The sequence below is a fragment of the Mya arenaria genome, chromosome 6, assembly GCF_026914265.1.
Source record: "Mya arenaria isolate MELC-2E11 chromosome 6, ASM2691426v1".
In the NCBI taxonomy this organism is placed as follows: Eukaryota; Metazoa; Mollusca; class Bivalvia; order Myida; family Myidae; genus Mya; species Mya arenaria.
Genome location: NC_069127.1, coordinates 64,491,281 through 64,507,099, shown reverse-complemented (window position 1 = coordinate 64,507,099; position 15,819 = coordinate 64,491,281). Strand labels below are relative to the sequence as shown.

The following is a 15,819-nucleotide window of genomic DNA, read 5'->3' as shown; positions in this document are numbered from 1 at the left end:
AAATGTTATTCCATGCATGGATGAGAACGTATTAAAAATGACATAACCCCCCAACCTCAACCTCTAATCAAGCTCGTCTGATTATAGAACCATAGCTCATTGCCCCCTCCAAAGAGCATTTGACGTCATGTCCTCTGTATATCATCACTCTAATGACGCGGTCGCCTTCGTCGAATAGTCACGTAAGCTTGCCTAAAATCTGATTGGTATACTAACTGAAACCGTGCCTCCGTGCCGTACTGACAACTATATAAAGCGACGTCACAGGTTTGTTCACGTTTAGTTGTGGTCCGTTTTTGCGCTCTTGACTCTAAATCTGCTGAATCTGCGGTTTATTGAAAAGGTTCACGTAGGCAAATAATTGAATTACTATGGCATCCAAATGTCCTGCTTATTTACATAACATTGACACACCGGTTGTTTTTGCTTGGAGTCAATGGTCTTGGAAAATCGTCCGAAATTACATGAGTCCAATCCAATCCGCAAATAAGATAAACGATCGATTATTCTTATTGTATTATTTGCTCCAAAACGATATAAAGAGATATTGTGTTTTGTTATGTGCTTCGAAAATGACATTATAAATAACAATACAATACACTTAAATCATGATTAAACTCACAAGGAAAAATGCAATGACCTCAAATAATGCGAAACGTGTACGACTTACCTTCCTTTAAGCAAAACAGACAGTTTATGACCAGTCGGGGTTTGATTCTGCCGAGCGTAAAATGATCCCTTTCCTTGTAGATGCATTCCTCCCAAGTCTGCAAGTCCTTTAAATTGTTTTCTTGTCACCTTCAAAGGTTTGAACGTACGTAAATATACATGTTCTAATGCTTTTGAAAACCTATGCGGAACGGATATGTATGTTAAATAGACAATATGCGCCGAGTTGACGACTAAAATCACAATTGACCAAATAACAACATCCGACATACACACAAACACTGAAGCCCAGATAAGAGTCAGGATATATCCAACATTGAGCATAACTCGCAGAAAGAGACTGTGGTATCTAAATGTATATGGTGTCAGCAACGATATAAGAAAACACAAGTTCGCAAGCTGGAACACGGCATGTTGGGCATTCGTCCATTTTTCACAGGGTTTAATTTGCGCCGAGATTGACGAATCGTTAGTGTTCGTGATGTTCTCCAAAACTGTGTACGCATATATGCCAATCTTCGTGGGCATTACTTCCGAAGCGTCCGAAATAATCATCTGTTCCCCATTTTTTATCGTTGCATTGGCGTTTGAAACATTTGACATTTTCGACACTGTTGTCTTTGACGTTTATATCCGTTGCTTTATTGGAAAGCATCGCTAGAAATAGAAAGTAAGTATCAAATCCTTTCTTGAAGGAATACTGATATCATTTATATACAATACTTTTTATATTCCAGCCATCTTTACCAAAAATGATGTAAAAAAATTCTTTTTGCCTTATCTACGCTCTTTTGGTACTCTCCGTATACGCATCTGCAGAAAACGAACTATTGAAGAAACCTGTCTGCATTAAGTTAGAGCGCAAATTAACATTTCATTCACTGATACCAGTGTTAATATCATTAACGTCTCCAATGAATCACTGTACGGTATGAAACTGAAACTTACTCGGACCGATAGCTGTGTTTGCCTCAGAACATTTTTCGATACAAGCTTTAGTGGCGAATGGTCTATCTAACGTCCATTAAATATGCTGGTGTTAACCGTCAGAAAGACATCTTCTGTACAAGCAACATGTTTATGATACAATATTGCATTCTTGATATTGAATATCTCAGAAAGGCTTCTTGAGGAAATTACAAGAAGCTTTGTTTACGTAATATCGGGCATTGGCATTATTTTTGTGATTTATCTGCATGCACCTAGTTATATGGTGTTTCGTTTTGCCTTTGCAGTAAAACTATCCAATTAAGACAACATAGAAACGCTCATCTTATTGAATTTCTGGAACTCAGTTAAAACTGGTCTGCATCTGACAATATGAGTTGAAGTTACTTAGTCCAGGACCACTTGTCGATGAAAGCAGGAGTTGAAGAAACTTGTTTCAGGACCTTTTGTCGATTTCGAATGACAATTTTCCAGACATTTTGTTTTGTTATTCCAGACAAGAATGCATGTATTGAGCACAATCACAAGGACATGATTTAAAAGATGATGTTTTGATACAGCACCAATTTTACAGTTTTAAAAAGGAAATCAGCATCGAACAATAAAAAATCTTCTAACAATTGAATAATCAAACGAAATAACCAGACTACATTTATGACAATACTGGACGTACATCATTTGAGAGATTTAAAATCAAAATTACCAATATAACGGTTTATTCCAATGTCATAGATCCGTTTATATTCATGTCCTACTTAAAAACGCTTTCAAAAAGAACTGGTATTGATATTTTGTGCAGTGGTCAAACTTGTCCAGTTTTTTTAAAGCTGTGTTCATTAGTTTAAACATATTTTATTCATCAATACATGTCAAATACAATGTAAATCAAATACAAGTACAAATGTTATGAAACGGATGAGAACGAAAGATAAATAAATCTTATAATGTTCTTCTCCAAACAATTTGTAGAGTGCTTTTTTAAGTGACGGACATTATATAAACTCTATATAGATGACAAAATGAAAATCATAACGATGAATATAAAGTAATAGAATGTTGAACTATATCTGGGACATATGATAACACGGTTACTTAATTACTAGTATCACACCATATCGTTAATTGAATTCAAACGGAGAAATATAGAGTTGAAGAAGGAAAGGTTAGGTGGTTGGTTTAGGTAATACACTTCAAGTGTCAAGCAATCTACTTAGCTTAGTACTATGAATGACATTACAAATTTAGTCTGAATTCGATACAAATGTTGGATAACTAGTCAAATCGTTTGGACAATTGAATAAACAGATGAACAGCATCAAACACTATCTTATTTTGATCTTCTGAAAGAGTTTCATCACCATAAAGCAGATTATGAAGAGTTACTTCAGTCAGCTCTTCTACAAAAGACAGCATTATTCGCCTTTGATCTGTATAAAGAGGACAAATTAGGAGAAAATGATAAGATGTTTCCTGAATTCCACACGAGCAGAGGGGAGACGGCACGATATTTCTAACAAACAGGTGATGATTCAGTGAGCTGCATTCATTGCGAAGACGTGTGTGCAAGACTTGTAATCGGCGCTTACCATAATAAAAAAGATCATTCGTTTTTGGGACATCCGACTTCAGATAAGTTTTAAATCCAGAAACACTGTCAATCAATTTTACTTCGCCTGGGAGATTATTCCATGCAGATATAGTAGAAGGTAGGAAAGAATTCATATAAAGTGAAGTATTTGTACGAATGCTAGATATGTGTGATGAGTTTCTTAACAATCTTGACGAGGCTTGGCCTACTGTTTGTGGAACGAGGTCAGAAAGGTAATCTGGTGCAAGACCATTTTTCATTTTGAAAAAAAGAAGAAGCTTGTGTTTTTCTCGCCGAGAACTTAAATCCTACCAACCAGATTCGATCTTAAGAAGTCGCAGGGAAACAAGTCGAGTACAACCAGTAACAATACGTGCACACTCAGTTTGAATTTTATCAAGTTCATCCTTGTCATATTGAGTACAATTACTCCAAACAACATCAGCGTATTCCAAGATTGGCCGTATGAATGATAGATAGGTGACCTCAAGAGACCTCCTATCAAGTTGATAACGGAATCGTTTCATGATATTGACTCTAGACCAAGCCTTTTCAATAATATAGTTAATATGAGAATGCCAATTTCCTCCATCAGAAAAGAAAATACCAAGGTGCTTGTGTGATTCCACTACAGGGATAGCGATATCAAACATGTACAGAGAGGGATGTATTGGTTTGTTCCTCTTTCGAGAAATAACCATTGATTCTGATTTGTTTGGATTAAACTTGACCAGCCACTTTTCAGCCCAAAGACTTATTTTATCAATATCTCTCTGTAATTGAACAGCCCCCGTCTGTGGGGAATCCACTATAACAAATAGACTAGTATCGTCAGCAAAAAGGTTAATAGACGAATCAATTTCGCTAACTATATCATTAACATAAACAAGGAATAAAAGAGGGCCCAGAATTGATCCTTGTGGAACACCTGCTTTAATTGATTTTAAGTCAGATGATGCTCCAGGAATAACAACGCGTTGTCGTCTGTTTTCTGAGTAGTTGGCGAACCAAGATAATAAACTACCACACACGCCAGTTTTCGAGTTTAAAGAGAAGACCACGATGCCAAACTTTATCAAATGCTTTACTTATATCAAAGAAAACAACTTTTATTTCGAGACCAGAGTCGAGAGCTTGACAAAAGCTATTATATAAGTAGGTAAGTTGGTTTACGATAGAATCCCCTGGCAGGAAACCAGATTGATATCGGGTAAAGAAATGTGTGTCTCGAAGGAAGTTAAATACATGTTTAAATACAACTCTTTCGAAAACCTTCTCCATTGTATTTAAAAGAGATATTGGTCGATAATTAGAAGGGTCCGAAGGATCTCCCTTTTTGAACACAGCACAAACATTTGAACATTTCCAATTTGTAGGAACAATACAAGAACAGAGCGAAGCGTTAAATCAATCACATAAAGGTTGACTAAGTGCTGTACAAGCTTCTCGCAAAACACGATTATCAATGCCATCGGGTCCAGATGCTTTTCCAATTGATAGACTACGCAGAACATCTTTTACCTCTGAAGGCATGATAACAATTAAATCAAGTTTTCTATCATTGAAAGCTAAATCAACCCGAGGTAATACCTGTGATGAGTCGTCAACATAAGTCTGAAGAACGAAATAATCATTTAGAATGTCAGCCTTGCCTTTATTGTCTGCAACACACTCATCATTAAGCGGGTTAATTAGCGGGGGGATTTCCCGTGATGTCTGCGGAGAGATAAATGATTTAAGGGTCTTCCACCAATCTTTCGAAGTGAGTTGATCAGATTGAAGTTTCGAAGCAAGTGAATCAAAATATTTCAATTTTGAGGTCCGGATTAGAGAGACGACTTCATTTCTCAAGCCACGAAATCTGGCCCAGTGCATTGGATTATTAGTGAGTTTGACCCTTTTATAAGCGCGTTTCCGCTGTCGTATTTTTAGTTTAATATCTGCATTTATCCAGGGAGGTTCAAAGGGATGGATATATATTTCTTTATTAGGAATAAACTCCTGAGCATGATCAACAACAGTCTTAGTAAGAGAAGATGTGAAACAATCAATGCTTGGACTACGAACTAATGACCAATCAGTATCTGAAAGCCTTTGACAAAGTTGAATATAATTCCCATTGTCATATTTCCATATACGACGACGAATAGTCTTTTTGATTGGTTTTTGGAATTTAAATATACCAAAAATAGGACAGTGGAAGCGAGTGTTTTGCTCAAGAAATGGCTCACCAATGCCGCTATGGACTAAGTCGTTGGAATTCGAAACAAATAAAAGATCGATAATCGACGAAGTATTTTCTGTGAAGTGAGTTGGATCTTTGATACATTGTTCGATGGCAAACTGTTGCGATAAAGACAGTATTTTCCTCCCTGATTTTTCAACTAGGGTGTTGAGGTTAAAATCACCTGTAATTATAACATCATCAACACCACTTTCTCTTGCTAGACCAATAGAATCTTCAATGAGGTTATAGTAATTATTATCAGAATTAGGTGGACGATAGAAAACACCAACTAATACTCGTTTATTGGTGTGAAATTTAATTCAAGCCACAGACATTCAAGATAATTTAATTCCAAATCACTTCGTCGTTTAAAGCTTATACCTTCTTTAACGTAAGCAGCAACTCCACCATAACAATTATCGCTGCGATCACGACGAATTGGATTAGAAAATCCAGGAATAAGAATTTGACCATCTAAAGTTGCATCCCCTAACCAAGTTTCGGAAAAAGTAAGAATATCGAAAGAGCGAAGTTCAGATGTCAATATATCTAATTTTGGTAGTTTACTCTGGACATTATAATGAACAAGCGAAAGGTAATTAGGACAAGACAAGAAGTTTGACAAGTTATTTGAAAAGTCAAAATGAGAACTACTGACAGATGAGTCTTGACTTGAAGTAGGACTTGGGTTTGGGTGAACATCACCAGACAATAAAAGAAATATAGATAACCAAGTGAATAGTACAGTGGAAAACAATACACTTAAGCAGTGACTTGTAAATTCAGAATTAGATTGGAAAGCTACACGTGCTGCGTGACGTAATGCCGAACAATGATTCAGTTTTATATCGTGGTGCTGACGTGCTAGCAAGCCTAAATTTGATGTGACCTTAAAATTAAGGCACAAAGCATAAATGCCACCTGTATCGTTTACTAAGCCAAGTAAAAACACCAAATAAACAAAACATTTGAAATGGCCGATGTACTTATATTTTTGAAGCGCGTACACGTTCATGTGGGCTTTCATGAGATTAACCAACCAATAAAATATACAATAACATAATCAGTGTCATACAGCTACTTCTATGTTTAGGCCAAACAGTGACACGAGGATGTGAATTATCCAGATACCAACCACCATAGACAGAAAGAAAGAACTTGAAAAGGGGACAAAAAAGATAGGTAAATGTAACCATATGTTGATAGGTTTAGGAGGATATAAGATATATCATGCGTAGTACCATTAAGGAAATACTTATTGGTTTAAGTCAAAACAAAAATAATATTATTTAACAGATGATGACAGTACTATTGGACACATAAGAGTCTCTTTGAAAATGTAGACTGTATAATTGTTAGTGCAGTAGCTATACCAAGAAAGATATTTTAAACATGTAATTATTTGTTCATCTAAGAAAAATTACAGCACAACTAAGTTTATCGAAGCTATTTAACGTAGGTAAGTAGTTTCTTCATTGGACCATGGTCAAGAAATGAACATATATTGCATACATTGTATAAGAACAGGTAATACATAGTTTGGTCAAAATGTAAAATGTATTAGTTGTATAAGTGATTTAATTTCAAACCATATGCATATTTTGCAGTAATTAACAATCAAAATCTTAAGATTTTAGTATTAGCACTCCAGTCATAATGCTTATCTTAACGAATGAATATCTAGTTTGAGCTTTTTAGAACTAAGGTAAGGATAATAGATTATCTATCTAAGCTGTGTTCATTGTTACACAATATGATTTATCTCAATTGTTTCTCGTTATTAAGGCACTCGCTAAGTGTCATATTCTAAACAGAAGTTCCACATTCGATACATTGTTTGATTTACGGAATAACTGGATCCTATGATTATCTAGAATACAAAATAAGTTCGCTTGTGGTTTTCAACGGATTTACGAACCCTGACCAAGTTGCGAAATCCAAGCAGTGCAATTTGGCTTATAAGATAGTAAGTCGTTGTTACAATATTTATGCGAAAAACTACAGAAACAAGCTCAGTAGCAAAAAGTTTAAACACAAACCCGGTTTAATGGCACTGGGTAAACGCCAAAGACATAGAACATAAAAACAAAAAATTACAAACAAGAAACATGGAAGAACAGCACAAAACTCCACAAACATCACATTGCATACATACTATATATAAAGAACTAGGTATGTTTATAAATGATTGTTAGATACCGCCTTGGAACGGTCAGTAAAATGTAAGTTTACTGGGGATTTAAACCACTTTAAGTGCACAAACCTCACTCTTATCCCAACAATCCTAAATAAAGAAAAAACGCAAAAGGTAAATCTTATCAAAGTATGCATTTACCTGATGAAACTTAACAATAAAACAAATAATAATAAACTTATAGGTAAACCCAAGTATTTCTACGATAAGAGATCCCAGCTCTATCTGCAGACGGAGAAATATAATACAGAGCACCTAATGCAAAAACTTTTCAAAGATACGATGCAGTCATTGTTTGAAACTATGAGTATCACACAGTCTCACTTATAAAATAAAAGGTTTAAAACTGTGTGATCATAGAATTTCATAATAAAAAACATAAATGTACTCAAACTGGGAACAAATAAAGAAAACATTATTAAAAATAAAAGTGACATATATAACCTAATCTTTTCTTCCAAATGATGACCTATGTAAAATATTTGAAGAAAATGACTTCACATGCCAAAACACTCCGAGTCAGTCACAAAAGGTTTTAAAGATAACATGAATTAGCACAATTTTCATAAAATCAAAGGACTGAAAGCTTAGTTATGTAAAGGATGCTATATTCAACCATATACTTTGTTTCAGGAATTCATCTTCAAAAACTAGAAGGCAAGTACTGTTCAAAGTATTGCCTTTATATCCAGGTTTCAAATACAATCCTTGCAATCCATTGAGTCTATCTGCCCAACTATCTGCTGGAAACATTTTAATTTTACGAATATTCCATAAACCATCACCATAAAATCGGGATGAGCAATACAATTAGCAATCAGCGATTTAAGACTACTATTGTATTTGGATATATGATTATAATGACCATTAACACATTTTGAGAAAGTTTTCCTTAATTTATAATATCTGAAACCCTGTTTTAGAAGTTTTTCCGTCATATGTTTACTACGAGAGCGGAAATTTTTGACATCTGATCATATTCTAGCCAATCATATCAACTGTGCAATAAAACGATAGGAACATATCCATCTAAATAAGGTTAATTACAATCATCAGGTTTATCATAAAGATTGATACTCAATATATTGCTAACGTTGGATTGGAAAGGTCAATCGCGAAACTTCCCCACCTCATATTCTTTCTGATTTCTCAATATCACTTCATATCTAAGTAAATGATGTTTACTATTTTACTTAAGTATAACTGTTTTCTGAAATGTAAGTTTTATAATGTGTCAGCGCAACCAATATCCTTTCCAGTCACGTAGGTCTTGTTAAGTTGTCACAATAATTATATGGACTTGCGTGTTATTTGATTTCAAGAGTTAACCAAATCAACGAATCATTCACAACAGTTTTACAACTTCATAATCATGAAGTCTCAATTTGTTTACCCAAATTCTAAAAGATGTCGAAAGTTAAAAAGGGCTCGTTCGCTTGCTCGCGCAGACTTTTTTTAAAGATTTAGATTCGACCTAAAATATTCCAATTATATATTTGTGAATAAATTACTACACGGTCATATTACTACTTATTTTTATTATATGTATCGATTACATGGCGGAAAAGCAATCGGAATACCATCTATGTATACTAACAGTATAACGGTAAAAAATAAAAGATGTCTCGGCGGAGTAACAAATATACCAGTATATAAACTAGCTTTCGTTTCACATTTCATTCATTTAGTTTGTGGAACTCATAATTATGAAGCACATATAAAAAGAATGGACAAAATAATGGCCCTTGTTTTTAGGTACATTTGCGTATTTAATTAAGAAACAGCTCATTTTGTCAACGGAAATATTTGTTAAGATTGTAAATAGTTAGATCTACTTTTGATAGATTACAATTGCGGAACTATATGTATAAATAAATAAATAAAGTAAAGTAAAGTAAAGTAAAGTAAAGTAAAGTAAAGTAAAGTAAAGTAAAGCAAAGTAAATAAATAAATAAATAAATAAATAAATAAATAAAAAAAAAACCTTTTTCAGTAGAAAGAATTTGCTGCATACAATTCATTTTATATTGTCGTGTTTATCAATCCGGAAACCTTTCTTGTAAGGTCTTTTAAAAGCGTTGCACGTCGCGTAAAGCCACGATTTAGAACTCAAATTATTTTCAATGCAAGAAAAAATACGCCATGCTTTATGAATTCAATAATGTGTACAACATATGGTATGGAATATGTTTTGAAGAAATATTTAATGAGGCAAAGGCTACATTGTAAACACAAGAGATTCAAAAGGTTAAAATGTGATAGCAGATTGATGATTTCTCCAGACTTTCTTCAAGGACAAGTTTAATGAGTTCTAGACAAACCCCATGTCAATTAATTACACCCAATTTAGAACCGGAGATTCGGGAAAGACGAAACATTTGTACATTTTAATATATTTTTAATTATTTTTAATTTCATTATTTACTAAGTTCGGTGTCTTTTCCCATTTTTGCGAACGCTTGTTCGTCGTTGCAATTCATAGACTTTATAAGGGCATTGAATAGAAAGGTTATTCTTGTTGGAAAGTTGTAGTCGGCAGCATTAATTAGGTCCTCATTTTATATTCCAATAACACTAGTATGCTTAACAATTAATACATTTAATTCCGATGTTCCTTATCTAAAAAGAATATGTATCATAAATATGATAACATTTTTTTTAGTTTATTAAGTTTAGACCCTTTTCAACTTTGAGTTCCGGAAACTGCCCTAATGTATGTGGAAATATGCGCACAAAAAGAACCGAGCGCAATATAAAAGCAAAGGGGTAGGGCACGTGTTCAAATAGTATTAAGGAGCCTTACATACACTACACATCATTGAAAAGACACACAACCAGTTAGGTAAAATATAAGAAATATAACAGATAAGTAGAGTCAGCCATTACATCAGCAATGTAGAACGTCACTTTACAAACTTACAGTCACAAGAAAGGTTGTATTAGTCAGTGGCAATAACAATTCTTATATGTAGTTAATATCAACTAATGTGTACTAAATAATTTTAACTTGCTCGGCAAAATAAAAAAGCCATGCATTTCAATTGGCAATTTTAAATGAAGTAAAGTATTAAACTCCTTGTAATGGAAAAACACCATAAGAGCAAATAATAATTAAGGTTAAAAAAGGAATACTATTAAAAGAAGTATAAAAGATAAAAGGCGTTTTGATAATATATCACAGAACTATTTTTATCAACACATTCTAAAGGAGTTTATTTTACTAGTTCCACACTAACACAAGATAACTTGTATTTAAAGATGTGCATGCTTCCCTTATACTTGTCATCAATTTGAATTGTTGAATTGTTGAGTTAATTGTCTGAAATGACATTTTGCCTCACACAATCGACTGACTTTGGTGTACGTCTCAAGATAGATCATTATATAAATGTTGTCCCGTGTCTCATTCATGGTGATAACGCTTTTACGTTCCTTATTTCGTGTTTTTAATCTGATTTATACATGCTTTCCTATATCTCCCAGAACCTCAAAAGAACCCTCAATTCAATAAAAGTTATTTCGATTCTGGTTACAATAAGCAGCATTTACATTAATTTATCTGAACGCAATGTTTATTCTTCCTCCGGACGAACCCGAAATCAGATATCTAGTTTTGTAAATGTCTAGAGCATGCTGTTACATCCAACAAAGGATAAATCATTGTGCAGAGAAAGACACTTTCAATAATTTATTCATATGCGTTTGTACGTTTCTCTAAAACAGGCGTTTGTTCTAAAACGTTATTAAAGACACCATGGTGAGTCCTTACTTAATTGATGACACACAAGCAAAATATCTACATAATGACTGCAGGAAGCTGAATGCATACTCAGATAACAACTATACTTATTCACTTAAAGCGTCAGGTGATTGGAAAGGTTCCTGCAGACTATATTGATACAAAATGAAATAAAACAAACGCCCATAGCAACCGCTTAAACACGGCTTCATCTCACATTTGTTCTACGTGTGTTGCGTGCATTCTGGTAGTTTCCACAATAAAGGCCATTTAGAATGGACTATCTTGTGATCATCGATGCTTTATTTGATACCACGCTCATTTGTTATACATCTAGGAGGTGTTCCGCATGCACAGCCCTATTGAGGTTTAGATCTATAAGATGCAGAGGAATTAAAGTGTCATCTTTTACTTATTTTATTTACAATGACAAATAAATCGAATGTCATATGCAATATTAATAAAACATTTAAAAATGCGTTACTAACTTGTATACACATATAACTTGTTTGCTTAGTATATGGCATGTACGATTTTAAAGAATATTCTTTAAATGCTTCTGACTGACTTAATAGTTCCTTTAGAACGTTTGTTATTTTCTTTATTAACGTACGTGTTCGAAGTAATACTTTGTATTTTAACCCATTTTCATACATTTTGGACTCGATATTGGATGAAAAAAACAAATGTCTTATTTTGTCATTTTTGCATCTAAAATAATGCGGGTCAGGGTTTGTTTTGCTTGTTGCTTTGTCCCTGGATATGTCTTCATGTCTTATTCTGTCAAGGTATTGTGTAAGGCCTAATCCGAAGTTCTAACAACCTTTAGGCTTTGTCCGTTTTCATTTCTTAGTTTCGTATTTTGCTAATTTACATGTGAGGCATACTCGTAATAAAAATATCTAGTACATAAACATTCTTATATTTTTGAAACGATCTGCCTTGGTTGGAGATGTTTTCGAACATTGTGGAAAATGTAAGGTGTTGAAAAACATTTAAGGCAAGTTTCTCTTTAAAACATTTGATTTGCATATGCGAAAATATCTACACATTTCAGCATAAGCAGCCTTATTTGAATGCAGAGTAGATTCTTGACTGGCAATGGTTTTGCATTTGGCAGATTTTGAACACTAAAATAGGCAATAATGTGCTTATAGAAATATGCAGTGCAATGCATGTTTTGTTGAATTACCGATTTAATAAATTTCTTTACCTTTTACAAAAGAAACAATGTGCCAATTAGCTGTGGCATCGTATCATCACAATGAGAATATATAGATGCGATAGAACAAAAACCCTCTGCCTAACAATGATATATTGAAACGAGTTCACCAAATTACAAATATAACCATACTGCACTTTTTTCTCATTTTGAAGACAATTAAATGCAAAAGACGTATACTACGGACACGTGTAATGTCGAAAAACAATGAGTTCATATAAACGCCTCTGCTCATTACACTGCTTTAGATTAACGAAATATTTTGTGTCAAGTATGTCGTATCAACACATTTCTGGGCCCCGTGTCAATCAAAACCACAAGGCTTTAAATAATATCAATGAATATATCTTAATGACATTAACCATACAGATTCAACCGGTCAATATATGGGTTTATCTGAGGGATCTTTTTCAGCGTAAGGTTTGCGACTAAGATATGTGATTGAAACGGGCTTCAGTAACACTTCACATTGATTTCATCAACAGCCAACTTCGTCAGTAGCTGAATAGTTGCTGCCATTTATACATCAAAATACCCCATTCAAAGATACGTTTGATAAACGGTATCGAGGCAAATAATTATAAGGACCGTTGACATCGTATCAGCAATTATTTTAATCAAACGACTGCCAGGAACATAACTGGGAATCATCTTGGCGCAGTATCATAAAACACGTCTCACAAAAGGAGTCGAACCTACCTGATTGCATTTATCTTCTTTTGAGGGACTTAAATGCAAAAAGACTTTATACGGAAAATTTCACGTTTATGTGGTAACTAAATTACGTTAACTGAATCCACTTTCTCTGGGTTGAGAGCTTTCTTCTTTAACGCATATACTTACACCATCACGAACTAAACACAAGCTACAAATTCGATCGCTATAAAACGTACAAGATGATGTTTTTCAGTGACTGTATATTTTTTTGAAATATCATGGTACAGTACAAACACATAACTGGGTCTTTATTTCGCCTTTTTTGTCGAGTTTTTTTTTTATTTTGTATAATTGAACAGTAATTTAGTCAACGGAAGTATATGAATTCATTATTATTGATATGTTATGTACCTTTAATAGTTAGTCACTACGTCATAAACTGTGATGAAAAATATAGGTCTTCCATTGGTACTGAAAATATAAAAAAATCATATATTGAAGAGTTGTCGATTCTGTCGAGATCATACGCATAATCCAAAAAAAAACATCTTATCTTACCAACAGAACCTCTCGGCGATGACATCCAGCGACTGAAATGCGGAAGCTGATCATTGATATGTCTAGCCTGACAGTTAAGTACGTGTTAATTTTGTTCTTGATAAACATCATGTCAAGTTAATACGACAAATTGTGATCGGTGAATGGCAATAATGAGGAGGGGTAGAACACTTGCAACGTCGTATTTTACTGATATGTTATTTTGTCCTTACTTTACTTTTCCTGCTTTAATTTTTACCAATTGAATAAAGACATATACATGTGATATAATAAACAACTATGTATTCTTGTGCGTATTCAAGAACAAAATAAACACATAAAAGTACATCCGGCTACAATCAACTATAGCATTTATTTATTGATATAAATTCTATGTATCTATTACATTGGCGTTATAATACTTATAATAAGCGTTGCTCGTTTTGAACACCATTCCCGGTCGAGTCTAAAGCTTTGATAAAAATGTTATATTCGTATATATTTATCAAGTTTACCCTGTGCCATAAAACCGGGAATATGTACAAACTTTTGACTACTGAGCTTGTTTTTGATGTTTTTCACATAAGTATTTCATAATGAATTTCCTTTTCGGAATTGCAAGAACGACAGGAAACAGTGTATTACTGACAGAAACATGAGAGCAAAAAATATTGATGTTAATTGGAGACACAGGAATAAGAAAAACCTCGCAGTTTTTTTTAATGCCGGATGATGAAAAGCTACAGCTGCTAAACAGATAATAGGACTGATAATAAAGAAATTACAGTTGTCCAAATAATCACATCCGACATACATACAACTATTAAATATCAAACATTGAGCTATATTAGCATAAAAAAGACTCTGGCAACTAAATGTACATGGTGTCAGAAAGGATATAAGGCGAGCTTGAGCAATGCAGATTTGGCATCTAACCAGTCATTTCGAAATATTGACATATAACTCTTATACGTTACAATTTCATTACATTTGAACTTGTCTTTGAAAATGTTTGAGAGCACTGTATTTGACGTTTACACACTTTGTAATATGTAATGATAGATAAAACAAAATCCTATTTTGTTTCCTCCAGTGTTTATTTGAATATAAGTCGTACAGGATGTAGGCGTCATATTCCTCGAGGGACGTTACATCAATCGTTAAATGTCGTTCAAGAACTGTACTACTTTAACTAAATGGTTTTCAATCTCACAGACGAAACCTTACCTCTTCTAAAATATATTATATATTTTATTATCCAGACATAAGTATCAAATCACCACTTACACTATCCATCATCCCCTTCAGTGACGATAACGGTGCACCGTCGATACAGATGTATCCTTAAATACACTCTATAAAAATCACATTTAACGCATACACGTTATTTGGATGATGGATTAGAATTGATTAAAGATAATATGGTAGAAAAGAAGAGCTGCAATGCACTTCAAATGCAAGAAGAGATAAACATTAAAACGTGTTACAGAGTTTAGTGCGATTCTAATTTAGCAAACTCTTTACAGGTACTGTTTTATCTACTGGTATTGACCCTGCAGTTTTCATTGTATCATTTATTTTTGATATAAAAATTCTTTTTGAAAACGCTTACTTTGTAGACTATTTAAACCCCATAATACACAAGCTTCATAATATTCATTAAGGATAGTCACGCATAAACGCACTGATATTAAGACACTGGTGCCCTCACTTCGCCATTGTCACAAATGCATTCGGTGGCAAATATTGCGCTCGATCACAGTATGTAAAGTTTGGAAAGATCTAGCGAAATACAGCGATTATGTGATATGTAATATAGCTTTCACGGAACCAGTTAATTCCAAAGGATTTAATCATCATTAATCCAATCACCAACATAGAAGTGTAAAGCACAAATACAAGCCCAGTTTCGAAAATCTACGATGGTATTCTTCTGAATGAATGAAAGCACGTTTCGGGTATGCAAGAAAATTTCCCGAAATACTAATTTTACGATGCGGATGATGAATAAAACTATTGTCAAAAAAAATGTCAATCT

The 15,819-nt window shown here is 33.8% G+C and overlaps 1 protein-coding gene across 4 annotated transcripts in view; it reads right to left on the bottom strand.

The window, feature by feature from the left end:
* The window catches only part of LOC128238732 (blood vessel epicardial substance-like), a 168,095-nt gene that overhangs the window by 138,608 nt on the left and 13,668 nt on the right, over positions 1-15,819 (bottom strand). The window contains exon 1 of one of the 4 annotated variants that reach the window (XM_052954931.1): positions 671-1,589. The exons of the other annotated variants lie outside the window; for them this stretch is intronic. Within the exon in view, the coding sequence (XP_052810891.1) occupies positions 671-1,272 (602 nt within the window). The 5' untranslated portion in view covers positions 1,273-1,589. Of the gene's footprint in view, positions 1-670; positions 1,590-15,819 lie in introns of those variants that run through there. 4 annotated transcript variants of the gene reach the window in all.